This window comes from Gymnodraco acuticeps, unplaced genomic scaffold, assembly GCF_902827175.1.
Source record: "Gymnodraco acuticeps unplaced genomic scaffold, fGymAcu1.1, whole genome shotgun sequence".
Classification (NCBI taxonomy): Eukaryota; Metazoa; Chordata; class Actinopteri; order Perciformes; family Bathydraconidae; genus Gymnodraco; species Gymnodraco acuticeps.
The window spans coordinates 703,450-718,240 of record NW_022990003.1 but is presented as its reverse complement, the minus strand read 5'-3'; the positions used below and the strand labels follow the sequence as shown (position 1 = coordinate 718,240).

At 40.4% G+C, this 14,791-nt stretch overlaps 1 protein-coding gene and 1 long non-coding RNA gene across 5 annotated transcripts in view; one reads left to right on the top strand and one right to left on the bottom strand.

Annotated features, from left to right (window-relative positions):
• Positions 1-13,993, bottom strand: part of recql5 (RecQ helicase-like 5) — a 44,707-nt gene extending 30,714 nt beyond the window's left edge. For all 4 annotated transcript variants that reach the window (XR_004568650.1, XM_034212929.1, XM_034212930.1 and 1 more), the window contains exons 1-9: positions 13,832-13,993; positions 13,506-13,627; positions 11,600-12,121; positions 10,861-10,957; positions 10,661-10,772; positions 9,995-10,157; positions 9,827-9,909; positions 2,483-2,701; positions 2,310-2,412 (exon numbers count right to left, since the gene is read on the bottom strand). Coding sequence is in view for 3 of the 4 variants with exons in the window: in XM_034212929.1 (XP_034068820.1) it covers positions 2,310-2,412; positions 2,483-2,701; positions 9,827-9,909; positions 9,995-10,157; positions 10,661-10,772; positions 10,861-10,957; positions 11,600-12,121; positions 13,506-13,627; positions 13,832-13,937 (1,527 nt within the window). In the remaining variant the exon portion in view is untranslated. The remainder of the gene's footprint in view (positions 1-2,309; positions 2,413-2,482; positions 2,702-9,826; positions 9,910-9,994; positions 10,158-10,660; positions 10,773-10,860; positions 10,958-11,599; positions 12,122-13,505; positions 13,628-13,831) is intronic.
• LOC117544122 lies at positions 6,156-10,642 on the top strand. Its single transcript, XR_004568651.1, has 4 exons — positions 6,156-6,429; positions 6,522-6,563; positions 8,797-8,915; positions 9,006-10,642. It is a non-coding gene; the product is annotated as an uncharacterized LOC117544122 (long non-coding RNA).
• Positions 13,994-14,791: the final 798 nt, after the last annotated feature.

Sequence of the window (14,791 nt, the reverse complement as noted above, 5' to 3'; positions counted from 1 at the left end):
TTTACTTATGTTGCGGTCTTTTCAGCAGCGCCATCTCTAAAACGGCGATACAGTCACTACCCATCATTTACATTTATTTCACCGTGACATGGACAAAAATGTAACGTCAGCTTACCTCATAGCACGAATCCACTCTCCTTTGGAAAACATTGGCCGGGAAACGATAGAACGAGCACGTTTCATGTGAAGACATGTGGCTGCAACCCGGAGCAAAGCAACAAACCATTGCGTAGCTAACTAGTAGCGCTAGCTTTAGCTAACGTTAGCTAACGAAACGAACTGCCGAGTAAAATTGGAAAACACTGGTAATTAATTATTCTATAATTTGTAAAACTACGGTGTTAAAAACGACAATTTCAAAAATACAGATTCTAATGGTCAGATATAGATATACAGATACTAAAGATAGGCAGGTACTTGCTTTCAAGCAGAACACAGGGGAAAACAAATTTAGCGGGAGTGTTTACGTGTTCGGCGTAATGACGTACAACGGCCTCGACAATTTCTGTAGTCCTATTCAGCCACTCGGTAACAACCATCGTTTTTGGAAGCCCCCCTATATCTTTGTCCAGGATAGTCACAACTTCACCAAAATCATACTCGGATACTAAAGAGGGGCTTCCAAATCCGGCAGCTACAACACCTGGTCTGCCGGATATGGAAGCCCCTCTTTAGTTTTTTACCTGCTGGGCCCAGAGTAACATGCTTTTGTGAGCACACACTAGAGGGGAACAGCAAACACCAGTATGATTTTGGTGAAGTTGAGACTCTCCTGGACAAAGTTGTAGGAGGGGTGCCATATCTGGCAGGAGAAATACCTGCTCTGCTGAACATGTTATGTAGAGAACAGTGCAGATCTTCCCTATTGACACCAGGAAAAACCTAGTCTAAAATAAGGAACATAAATATCATTACTGTTATATCATTGCTTAGTATTTGTGGTTATCCAGTATCAGACACTTGGGAAATATATCATTCAAAAGAGAGAAAAAAGCTTATTAAACTAGGCGAACGCTCAACACAGGCGATGACGTCACCTTTGCGCATCCCCGCGAACAGGGCTTCAATCTACGGCAAGGCTTCACAACACCGGTTCTCGATACCCATCCCTAAAATGACACACTGGGACACTTCCTTTAACTCTGCTAGAATAACACTTCAGACTTAACCTTAACTCTGCCAAAATAACTGATTTTAGTGTTCAGTTTGGGACGTTTGTTGCATTTTCTCCTTCTTTTCCTGTTATTTTCTCATTGAGCACAAGCCTTGAGAACCAAGTGAGGAAAAAAAGAATTAATCTAATTTATTTGTCTTCAATTTAAATAGTTTATTTTGTGTTTTTGACTTAAAAACAAGGGGAATTTGTAGGCGATTCTACTTTTTTTGTAAGAATCAAGTGTTTGTAGTTGTAATGTTGTAAATGGTATTAATTTCTGATGTAGGTTGAGTTTAAATTCCTTTTTGAGCTCTAAACACAAGGAACTACATATATTGTGATTGAGCAAGTTATGTAAAATAAACCTCACATGGTAAAAGCACAAATTATTTTATTCTAAATTTGAAACATAGAGGAGTGGTGCACTTTAAACTCCTGGCCAAAGTGAGTACTACAACAACAAACACCATAATCAAACTAAGGAATATAGAGAATATCTTCATCTGCAGCTTTAAACAGTCACTTCCTTGGTTTCTCATAAAAAAAGATCAACAGCTGTGGAAATCCTGAGTTGGATCAGTTCATTCTGATTCCAAAATGTTTCACAGCATGATAAAAGGTATCTTCTGCAGAATATTGATTTTCTTCCCCGTTACAGGATGATCCATATGTTTCCAAAAAGACATATACTTCAGGTATGGCCATCTTGGAAGCTCACATGAGATTAACATTTAAACCAAAAGTTGAATAGTACTACAACCAGAGAGATCAAGCACATGAAGAGCTTTAAAGGGAGGTCTGAATAGTGTGTGATTTGCGAGAAGATGGCATGAAAAACTTCTTATGTGATTGTTTATGCCAGTTTTTTCCTACTATTTTACGAATGTGCCATTCCTATTTTTATGATGATGTGTTTTGAAGTAGAAAATCTCTACATGGACTTGCGGACAAATAGTTTAACATCAATTTTTGAACATGTGGGAGTGATTTAACACAGTCCTCTCTAACAGAGGGCCTCAACAGACCTTCCTGCTGCCAACAGCTGGCATACAGAAGCACAAAAACAAAACACAAACACTGCATGGAGTGGCTTTTCGAGGAATAGAAAATATATTTTTCAAAGACAATATTTCTGTTGATGATTTTGATTTACCTTCCGCATGGTCATCTGCTTCTTGTAGAGGTTAGAAAATTCCTTTTTCCTCGTTGAGCCATCGTCTTCACCGCCCTCCGCGTCCTCTTCCCCTTCATCAAACCTGCAAGGTGTGACGTCAGTCTAAGGTCCACATATACTTTATGTTACAAACGTCACTAACTTCCTCCTGCCTTTCAAAGCCGTAGCCCTTCTTCCCTCCTTCGTAGAAGCCCGGCAGGAAACCGAAGGGTCCTGAGGGCTGGCTGCTCTGGGCCTTGGTCTTGGTGCTGAGGGAGCTCCCTTTCTCCAGCTGGGCTCGCACCAGCTTGGGGTTACGGCAGAAGTCACAGGCACCGGCACAGTTGGGCGTCTTGTTCCCAAAGAACTTGGAGATGGTGGTATGGCGACAACTGGTGAGAAAATAGGAGATACAGCTTGTTAAAATCTTAAAGAGGCCCTATAACTTGATAACTAACCTATAACTTTGAGCACCTGTAAAAGCGCTAACAAAATAAATCAAATCTATTATAGCTAGGGATGCTCCGATCGATCGGCCGCCGATCGATATCGGCCGATACTCACTCTCTTCTGATCGATCGGAGCTCTCTAAAAATGCCGATCGCGAGAGCCGATCGCATAACGTAAAATTATGAAGTAAAATAGGCCTACGTGACACTTTTCTCCGTGCGCGGCAAAACAAGCTCGCCAAAATGGCTTCACCAGACTGGCAGTATTTTAAGGTGTCCGAAAATTACAATAAAATAGCGCTATGCAACGTGTCTGAGCAGAAATCCTGCAGCTCCACCCGCTGTGACGGACCGGTGAGCGGAGCAGAACACACATTAAGAGTTAGACCTAACACACTTAGCTATTTTATCTACCTCTGGAACAAGCTAAACTAGTTATAGATATATGTATTCTTCACTGTTGGGTCACTCATTACTGGATCAGTGAGCTGCATGAGACGATACTGACGGGCTGTCAGGAGAGAGAGAGAGGGGAAGAGAGGAAAAGAGAGCGCTTCCGCTAATTTCTCCCGTGTTATTATCCCAAGTTAATGTAAACTTGAATAATGTACTTCATTTGAATGTAATAATTATGTTGGTTGTTGTTTGTGGAAGCCCCATTAACTGAGCCCCATTAACTGAGCCCCATTAGCTGAGTTGTAAACATCACTTTAAATCAGGGGTGGGGAACCTGCGGCCCCCGGGCCGTATACGGCCCGCGAGACAATTTGGTACGGCCCTCGAGGTAATTTATGTACACACGCAAAAAAGAAAAAAATTAAAGAAATCCAAACCGTAAAAAAATTATAAACAAGCGAGTGCCTGTTTTTCCTGGCCAAGGTCAGGGTCCTTGAATACAACACGAGCCTAACGTGTCATCACGTGGTATATGTCTCGTCTGACACAGAGCAGTGGTGTAGTGCTGACGGAGAGCACCAGAACGCGGCTCCGGCACTTCCAAAAATTGCAGTACCCATAAGGAGCCGTACACATGTCTTAGTTGTAAGCCCAGTGGCGATCTGTTCATCTGTCATACTGATCATACAGTCAATAACTTTGTTGTTATTAGCATCTGGTTAGCTAGCTATGCTAACGAATATAAGAAGCTTTTTCTACAACCAGTGAGGTAAAGGCACATCTTTATATGATCATTATAGTTATAAAAAATAAGAGAATAAAGTAAACAGGTATAAAATACAATATGACAGTAAAAAAAAGTTGTTATTAATAAAGAAGAATACAGTTTGAAAGGGGAGTGATTTGTAAAATATCGATAAAGAAAAGTAAATCTGCTTAGAGTTCTGTTTCATATGGGTGTTGAGAGATGTTTCCATAGATCTCCTAATGTTGCTCTCAAAGTGCACCAGATTGATGCTTTTAACTTCAACATTTAAAAAAAAATCTTCCCGGGGGAACATCCCCCGGACCCCCCGAGAGGAGGTTAGGTCCCCCCCACACTTAAATCATGTCCACATGGATAGGAAGCTAAATACATTTGTCCACATCTTTCTGTTTTGGTGGTCACGCCACAACCGTGCACGTGCATGCATGCGCGAGTCATGGTAAGATATCTGGATTAAAAGGTTGCTTGTTCTTTGCACAGCATGAAAGAAAGGCGAAATGAATGGGCTGTATTTAGTATTTTTAAGCAGAGGTCAATAATTTGTACGGCCCTCGGACGATGTTGGACAAATTGAAATGGCCCTTGAGGGGAAAAAGGTTCCCCACCCCTGCTTTAAATGGAAGATGGGGGGGATTTGTGAGAGAGAAACTATTTTGGATTGTAGCCTTTGCAGACCATTCACATGCTCACAAACCTATATAACACTAAAGGGAAACCCCTACGAAGCTTAATAGGGCCCTTTTTATACAAGTCAGGATATTAAAACAGCTCCTGTGAGTTAAAAAACATTCACAGTCTGAATTTGGTTACAGAGTCTGCATTTACAAGGTCGAGCCTGATGATGTTTTTGAGCACACAGCAAACTTCTCTATCATACGGGGACCATCTGGGGCATCTTTGATCTGTTAGCTGTTGTGTAACCACACAATACTGTGATCAATGTTTCTGTTATTTTTCAAGTCAAACAGGATCAGTCCAATAAAAAAAATACAAATGACTGAAAATAAACAAGCTACAGTAATACACACAAAGTTATTAGCTATAGTATTGACTTCTTTGTGTACTGATAACAAGAACAGATAGTGCAAACTTAATCTATTTTGGGAGGTAATTTGTCTTACTTTCCTGTATATCCAGGGTTGTTTAGGACACAATGCAATTATGTTTACCATCACAGCTTTAGATGCAAAAACATTTTTAGAACAAGGCTACACACTTCTACATCAGATCCAGTGTTACGTATAGGGTTGGGAACCGAAACTCGGTTCCAGATGAGAACCGATAAGAAAATGCCGGGTACCCATACAAAATACACAATTTCGGTTCTGCTTAACGGTTCCTAAACGCGGTAGACCCTGTATTCCACCGGGTCCGTCTGTGCCGCGGTGACCTGTGGAATACAGGGTAAGGGCAGACTGGCCATCTGTGTGTTCTGGAGAATCACAGAACGGCTGGTCGTCAGCGCAACTTACATGATGCCGTTTAAAAAAATGAATGGCGGTGCCGGCCGTCAGCGAACCGAGCCGGCCGGCACCGCCCTTCATTTTTTTAAACGGCATCATGTAAGTTGCGCTGACAGGCGACAGAGGTCCACAGTTGCCATGCAGAGAGGCTCCCCCCGCCCTCCCGTAGACAGTTCACGAGCTCAGTCACTTCATAACACCACAGATGGATCGCGGTAAACGTTCTAAAGTGACGCTCCACTACACTAAAAAAGAAAAAGACAAGGCACAGTGTAATGCCTGTTAATAGCTTGCCACAGGCATAGCTCAGTTCAAATAAAGCACAGCTATTGTGCAATACATTTGTATTTCATGTATATTTTTTATTTGTAAAAATGTCAGTTAAAGCTTAAAAGAATAAAGATATTTTTGTTATCTAAACGTTTGACCTCTTTCTTTTACAATTTTGGAATCGAAACGGGGAATCGATAAGAACCGGAATCGATAAGCAGAACCGGAATTGATACATTTCAAACGATACATTTCAAACGATACCCATCCATAGTTACGTAACAGCCAATAATCACACGACCACACACTCTCACATAGCGTCTGTTTGGGAAACAGCCCATTAGAGAAGCCACTTCAATAACATACTAACGACCTCGCTGGAAATGGAAACGTCGTCTCCACAGTCGTGAAAAAAAGGGAAAAGCATTTCCAACAAAAGGAGGTGGGGAAAGGAAGGAGGCACACAAAGACTGAGAGGCAACAGTCACTCCCAGACGAGGACTGGCACAGAGAAAACAGCCTCAGAGGAAGTAAAGTTAGGAGCAACCAACAAGCGTGAATAAGAAGAGACGAGCAAGAAACCAGAGGAGCAAGAAGAGATTAAGAGGACAGGAGATTTAATGTTATGTGTCCTCTCACTTTTGCTCGACTCCACATGCAGAGTATCATCCGTACCTGAGGAATTATCCCTCTAGCCTTAATCTCTACCTGCTTATCTCCGGCTGCTCTGGGTTTCAACAACAAACTAACACGCTGACAAATTCAACACTCAGCAGGTAACTCCTTCGGGGAGGACATGTCATGTTCATCACTGCCTCCTCCTCATCAACTCGTCTGTTTACTCCTCTCTTGTATTTTTTTCTGCCAGTCAGTCTGGGCTGGGCTGAGCGTGTGAAAACAACTCTCTCGGGTAAGTACATTTTGTTTTGAGTGTGTCTGTAAAACATGAAGTTTGAGAAGCGAAGCACCTGAGGAGGACTCAAGGTTAGGAAGAATGTGAAGAATGTGTTCAGAAATACAGAGTTGTTGCTAGGTGCTAACACTCGGAAGTTAAACCAGCGTGTTACTAAAATATAACTCTGTAGTTTACCAATTGCATTTAAGTAGGATGTTTAAGGAGCTATACACTAATTGAAAATAAAGAGTGGGTCAAATTATGGTTGAAAAGGCAACGCTTCAAGTATTTTGTCAGACAATTACAATTATTTAAAGTATGAATTTAACATAAAAGGATGAAAACAGGAACTCAAATGAACACGCAACCACAACTGACTGTGCAGAAATTGTCTTTATCAGTCATTGTCAGCTGCCACTTTCGCTTTCCAACTATCTGACTTTTTTGTAACTGATAAGAGCTTGTGGTTTGATATCTGCATGTTCAGGAACTCAAACTACCCTTCAAAATGACATATAATGCCATTTAACAGTAATGCAGTAAATCTTCATGTAGGTTATTGTATTCAGTTTCTTTTTGAACAATTATACAGAGGTGCTGACTCAGCTTTATGTCATGTTGTTTAACAACGTTTTGCTGGGAGGCAAACAAGTAAACTGGCAGGTGCTAGCTATTCATTACACAAGAAATTAAACTGACCTACAGAGCAATGCAACACAGGACAAAATCACTTTTTTGACCAAATCACATAACGTTGTTTTGATTGGTTTAAAGTCTTTGAATCTTTAAACATACAGACAAACTAAAATCTCTTTTTATCAATAGACAAAATCAGGATTATTGAAAATGTAGTAGCATGTGTGCATGTCTTTATTATAAGACTTGTCATAAGATCACAGATACCTAACTGTGCTCCATGTAGTTTCTGAGATATAGCTAGTTTCTTTTCATACTAAATGAAGTGTTTCTCTGTCAATATAAAAAAAGAAATCAGTCGTCCCATGTGATATAGATCTTGTGCTTAAAAAGTCCAGAGCACTTAAAGTTTCCATCCAAGAAATAGTCAGACCCATAACCCATTACAAAATAATGTTTAAGCTTTGTTTTTAAACAAGTTGAACATATAACATATGTGTTAAAAGTGAGCTCTTGAGTAGTTGACTCCTTTACTTTTTGACAGAGATGGGCTCAAATGTTCCCCTTTTTACAGTCTATGTGCTAAGCTAAAAATAAGCTAAGCTAAGCTAGCTTGACGGTGTCTTCAGCCAGCTAACTACACATTGCACCGAGAGGACAGTAGTATTAATCTTCCCCAATTGTTAAACAAGTCCTTAAACAATGAACTATAATCTATCATGAAGTGTTTGTATTGAGTAGGTAATTGTATTATATTTTATGATACATTTAATACAGCTAAACCAGCAAATAGCTGAGCAGCAGGCTGTCACACCCAGAGCCAGTGATTTACCTCAGAGCACAATAACACATTCAACAGTTCATCACGTATAACTTGACACTTGGAACCCCACCCTTTAAATGAAATAACACACAAAACAGATTTTACACGTTAAATGAGACAGGTGCCTTTCTGTTCAGTTGAACACATAGAAGGACTGTTTTTCTTCCTTTGTTAAAAAAATATTTACAGAAAGTCTGAAAAGGGTTAACCTATATTAGTTATGCTCAACACCCTGAACTACCCCCTGTATCATTATGCTACTAAACAGACTCACTCTTCTTGGTAATAACAACCACATGGTTTAATCCTGCGCAATCCAAGCCGATAAAACTCCCGCCCTACTTTCTCAATCTCATCCTCCTACTTTCCCTTGAAAAAGGAACCTACTGATTTAGAAAAAGCACACAATTGCAGACGAATAGCTTAAAGTTATGTGCTTGTGACCACTCCCTAACAGGTCACATCCTGATGCCAATGAACACAGGCAAAAAAAAGACACACTGCTATAACCAAACCCAGGCATGAACTTCTCACTGTAAATGAGGGTGGCATGATTTGAAAAAAACGACAAATTCCCATTGATTTGACTGATATAGCAATCGCCATATGATTATTATTATCATGAAGTCTGGAGCTCCACGATACTTCATTCAAAATGTTGTCTCAACACATATTTAGACTTTAACATCTTCCTGTGATCTGATTATTGCACTTGTCCATTTTACGATTTCAATACTATTTCAATTAATTCTGCCGCCCCACCTACTCTAAATGCTTTCACTTCACTAGGATGGATGCCAGAGAGGAGACGCTGAGCATCCTGAATAAAATATGGGTAAAGCTGCAAGGTCTGCCCAACGCCACCCCGATAGAGCTGGGAGCTTTCTTTGTCATCTTAACCTTCATCTGTGGGTCTCCACTCTGTAATATTACTCTTTTCTCTATTTCATTTAAGAGTGACCCGGTGCTGATGTTGTTTTTTATTTGCTCTACCGCAGTGGTTTTCATCTTAATGGCAGCGCTGACCTGCGTGACCTGCTGCTGCTGTCGCAAAACCAAGACCAGGGGATCTATTCTTTGAGCAATTGTGCTCCACACAAAGAACTGAGGATGGTGCAAAATGGGCTCAAAACACAACAACAGGTTTTCTCTACGGCCTGCGAAAGCCTTAAGAATCCCTAAGAATTAAATATAACTCTGACTGAGAGTCATGTTCATATAATTAATAGGCATTCAAAACATTTCAGAGAGCAATATACAGGGTGTGTTTAGTGGCCTTAGAGAAGCCCAACCCTACAACACAGCTGTGAAACACAGAGGAGGACCAAACACACCTGCTAAGGCTGCCAGCATTTCAGGAGAATCTACATTCCTGGGAGCATCCCTGGGCTTTAAAGGGGAACAACAATGCTTCTGAAGCCAAGAACACCAAAATATCTTAAACAATGCAGGCAAATACGAGAATAAGAGCTACAGAAAATGTGTGAAACGATTAAAAATCACAGTGAGTTGCAGCCAAATGTGTTTCTCTAAAGGTAAATATGTGTCATTGTTAAGAAATGAGAATTGGCAGGCAGAAATAAGTAACATGTTCCTAAGGGAGGCTTCACAACAAAGCGAGATCAAGTCTGCCCTCTGCTGTGCACAAACAGAAATGTCTATTTTGAAAAGCACAGCATGCATGTAATGGAAGTTGTGTCATGTTATGTTATGTGCAAAGGGTGAAGCCGTTATGTAATGATGTTGTACTTTTTACTACATTTTCTTTAGCAATAAACGAAGAGTGACTAGCATGCACGTGTCTGAATGCTTTACTCACGCTTCCTGAACACAGTACGCCACCATGGCATCAAAGTCTGTGATGGTTGCTTTGTCAGTCTCCTTCAGAGAGCCACGTTTCCCCTGTAGAAAAAAGTTTAACCAATGTTCACAAACTTGATTTGCATAGGAGCTCTTCACATTTTGAGTTCTCTCTTGTTGTTCTCACCTGTTTGCGGGAAATCTCTTTGCGGATGAGGAAGTTCAGTTGCTCCTTATCTTTGGCGGAGTAGTATATGCGACAGGAGGAGGGCAGGCCGTCTCTCCCGGCTCTTCCTGACTCTTGGTAGTAGCTGGCCAGGGACTTTGCCAAGTTCCAGTGAGCCACAAACCTGCAGGATAAACAAAACATCAGCACATGCAAATGTAAACAAAATTGAACATCAAATCCTTGTTGCTAACAGGAGGACACTGGGATTCATAATGGAATGATTATAAAGGCTGCATAAAAAAAGGAACTGGACTGTGTGACATCCCAAAATAATATGATATGGCTTCTTTAAAATTAGGAATTTTTGAAATATTCTGGTATATGGACATTTTTCCTAAGTATATTGGACTGTATTATTGTAATATGTAGGATGACCTTATATATAACCCATCTTTTATTTAATGTTTGTTATATCTGTGTTATTTACGTTCTCAGATTTGATTTCTTTACGTTTTGTTTTTCATATTCTCATGTTGAATTTCTTGGATTTGAGACCTTCTACATGTTTTGACCCCTTGTTAAATAAACTGTTCATCTAAATTGAAGTACTAATGGATGCAAAGGGGAATGTGAGAAAATAACTAATAAAGAATACGTTAAAAAAAATAAAACTAGTTGCCTCACCTGACATTGGCCTTGTCCACGCCCATACCAAAGCTGATGGTGGCTACGATAACCAGCACCTTCCCTTGCATCCACTCATTCTGGGACTCTGTGCGATCTCCTGTCTTCAGACCTGCAGTATAGAAGCAGAACACGAGCATTTTAGAACAAATCTTCGTGTTTTATGACTCTACAACTACATGGAGGAAAATCAGTCCGACCTGCATGATAAGGTTTGGCCGAGACTCCGAGCTTGGTCAGCTGGTGAGCCACCGATTCACAGCTATCCCTGGTCCGACAGTACACAATCCCACAGCCCTGTTCATAAGCATTACAGAGGTTAAACAAACCAGGGCTCTTATTCTCATGTTAGAGGGAAAATCTTCCCTACAACACAGGTGACGTGCAACAGGATTTGTAAGCTTTAATAAAGAAAACATTAAGAGAAGAGTACCAACATTTATAGTAGACAGTTTAAAATGATACATCACCACATTTTACATAAACGAAAAATGTATTCTTTAAACTTGGTTGATATATCTGGTATATATCTAGCTTATTTATCAATCAGGCTCTCAATACAGTTAAATGATCTGGAGCATGCATTTAAGTTCAGATATTTATGTTTCCATCCTTTTAATAAGCTGTTCTTTGTCTACCTCTCCAACATGATTTCAATATACACTTCCTTTCAAAAGTTTCAAACCTGTACAATTAATATGTTTTCTTCTTTCCAGCTTGTTATTTGAATTATAGTGTATTTGACACTGAAACAAAAACAGGTTTCCTAAATCTGAACGCATTTTAATGCTAAGCTTCCGATGTATTTAACCAACAACTAGAAATTCCAAAGCCAAACCTTTGCTGCATTGTAAATGTCAAAAAAGTAAGATGAATGAGGGCTTGTACTTATTGATATCCCATAAAGAAAAGGATCAATTCTAAACAAACAATCCCAACCTGTCCTTTAGAGCCGCTGTCCAGGGCCAGAGATTGCTGAATGAAGGCGTGGAGGTGGACGAAGGGGTTTGGCAGCATCTCCCTGAAGATCACATCGTAGTGCAAGTTACTGCGGAAGACAGGTGTAATGAAAGACAGCGGCGTGCGCAGAGTCAGAGACAAAACAATGTCCTCTTGTACATTCTTGGGTGCTGTAGCTGTCAGGGCCAAACAGGGAACCCCCGGCATTCGAGCACGCAGTTTCCCCAGTTTGAGGTAGTCCGGCCTGAAGTCGTGTCCCCACTGGGAGACGCAGTGAGCCTCGTCCACAACCAGGTAAGACAGCAGGCCACGGGTGCACAGGTCCGTCAGGCAGGGCTTGAACGAAGGAGAGGCAACCATCTCCGGAGTGATGTAAAGCAGCTTGAGCTTAGGACTGCTGCTCCCTAAATCAGCAAAGATCAGCCGGCGCTCGCCTGCTGGGAGCTTGGAGTTGATGGAGCAGGCGGGGATGTTCAGACTCTTCAGGTGGTCCACTTGGTCCTGTGGAGAAACAAATGAATGAATTAAACAATGGCGGAAAAAGGATTCAGATCCTTTACTGCACACTGTGAAAATACTCCTCTACAAGTAAAAGACTTGAATTCAAAGCCCTACATGAGTAAAAGTATGTACTTAAAGTAGGGCTGTCCCGAATACCATTTTTCGGGCTCCGGATATTCGGTAAAAATCAGCTGCGAATATTCGGCGGCGCAGGAGAGTTAGCGCTGTTGACAGGAAGTTTGTGTTGCTATGGAAACAACGTGACGGAGAAAAGTAATATCTACATATAAAGATGGAGAAAGTAAACGATAAACGTTATGGTTAAGTGTTAGCACCCCCCGAAGAGGCACAAGCTCTTACGTTGATATTGGAGATTTCAATCAATTCAATTTAACGAAAAAAATAATAATAACGAATATCCGAATAACGAAATTGAAAACCGAATAGTACTCCAACGACCGAATATTCGGGTACAGCCCTATCTTAAAGTATGAACAAATATTCCCAATATATACGCAAATAAATAACAAGAACCTCTCATTTGTATTTAAATAGAGTCCTTGAGTAAATGTACTTTGTTACATTCCACTACTGTGAGTGTGTCTCTGCCTGCCACAGAATGAGGCAATCGAACATCTCACATCTATTTTTTTATTTTATATATATATATATTTTTTAAATTAATGTATGATATGAATTGAATGAATGTTCATGTCTTGTGTTCCTTGTAAAAAATACAAATAAAAAACATATTCTTGCTTTTGTTCAAAATGTAACAGTCTGTTTATATGTATGTATTTGTGTATAGATGTTGCAACTATACAGAGCTTTAGCAATACTGTGTGTAACTATGGTCATGCTAATAAAGCTATTGCATTAAAAAGGTACTGTTTGTCATCAATATATTATAGGTCTCAGATATAGCAGCATCCCATAATCCCCTCTGTTTCAGCCCTGTTTCAAAAGTGCTGATTCTCTGTCTGTTACTTTAGATGAAAATAAGGAGCCCCTCCCCACGCCCCTCTGAGAGATATTTGGTTAAAAAGAACACAATAGTGCTCTAGGAGGAGATTCAGGTGATAAGGGGGGGGGGGGGTTACCTTTGGTTGGTGATTGGCTAATGATTACACAAGCCAAAAAAACGTTATGACATCATAAAGTGGCCAAAATCTGATCAGCTCATTTTCAGACAGGTTTTTAAATAAATGGATCAGGAGAAAAAGTGAGCAAATCTTTTTTCGTGAAACTTTCAGAATCTCTTTCCACAGAGGGGACAGATGTTGATGTAGAAAAGACATGAAAAAGTGGATTTTGCATCATAGGTGACCTTTAAGACATAATTGAGAGTGCACAATGCGCTGGAGCAGCCCAGTCAGACACTGACCTGAATGAGAGCGATTAGCGGGGATATAACCAGAGCGATACCCGGAGCCAGGACCGCGGGTAGCTGGTAGCAGAGCGACTTCCCTGCTCCCGTGGGCATGCACACAAACACATCCTTATCACCTGCAGGAAACACACAAAAGACCCAACAATGCAACAAATTAATCTCTCTTTCTGAAAACACTGCATGTAAGATATCATTCAAACCGAGTCTCACATGTAAACAATAACACGACGTAACGTGAGTTAAATTTGCATGCATGCTGCTAAAAGCCCGCTAACGTTTGCTAATTATCGAAGAGAAACACAACAGATAAACTGTCTTACCTTTGACGACGGCTTTAACAACATCCTCCTGTATTTTAGATCGAAAGTTGTCAAACCCAAAGTGCATTTTTAAGGCTTGTGTTATAGTTGTTGTTGTTGTCATCATGTATCTCTCTCATGGATGTATGATAAGATCTCTCTGTGGAGAACTCAAACTCTGTGGTGACGTCGCACACTGATGACATCATTAGAGTAGCGAGGAGGAATAAAACCAGATTTTTTTATTTTGTGTTTGTGAATACATTTTATTTATTTCATAGCCCATTGTATTTGTTGTTTTATATTTGGTTTATTTGTATTTTATTATTATACAATTAGTTTAAAAAAAACTATTTTAGTTTTTTCTATTAGTTTTAAGATGAGAGTAACACCTGCGTCACTTCCGGGCATAAATTACAGCCCCGCCCACTTTTGGGGGAAACCAACGCTGTCATTTGAATGGCGGTCAATACAAATTCTGAGGTTTTTGCCAATCCGATCAAATTTTTGGGAAAACCGTGGATTTTTGGATCTTCAAATAGCTCGATTACGATGGCCAGTCAGGCAAACAATTACATTCGATCATTGGTAATCGACAATCGGTCTTGATATATGGTTAAATTAAAATCAGTAGGCGAGGCTGTAATTTCTCCAGCTGTTACTCTCATGAGCGAGGCGGAACATAATAGTTGTATCATGCCAAAAAGCTGCTGTGTCGTTTATTGCACCTCAAACATTAAAAATAATCAAGAGTTCAGTGTTTCTGTACTTCCTCTAAGAAGAAAGGACAGTAAAGGAAGAGCTCTGTGGCTTCAGGCTCGATCGTCATTCAAATGACAGCGTTGTTTCCCCCAAAAGTGGGCGGGGCCGTAAAGTGACGTAGATGTTACTCTCATCTATGAAAATCGATAGCCTACTGCTATATTTAACCACATATCGAGCCCGATCATCGATTTCGAATGGCTTAATGCAATTGTTTGC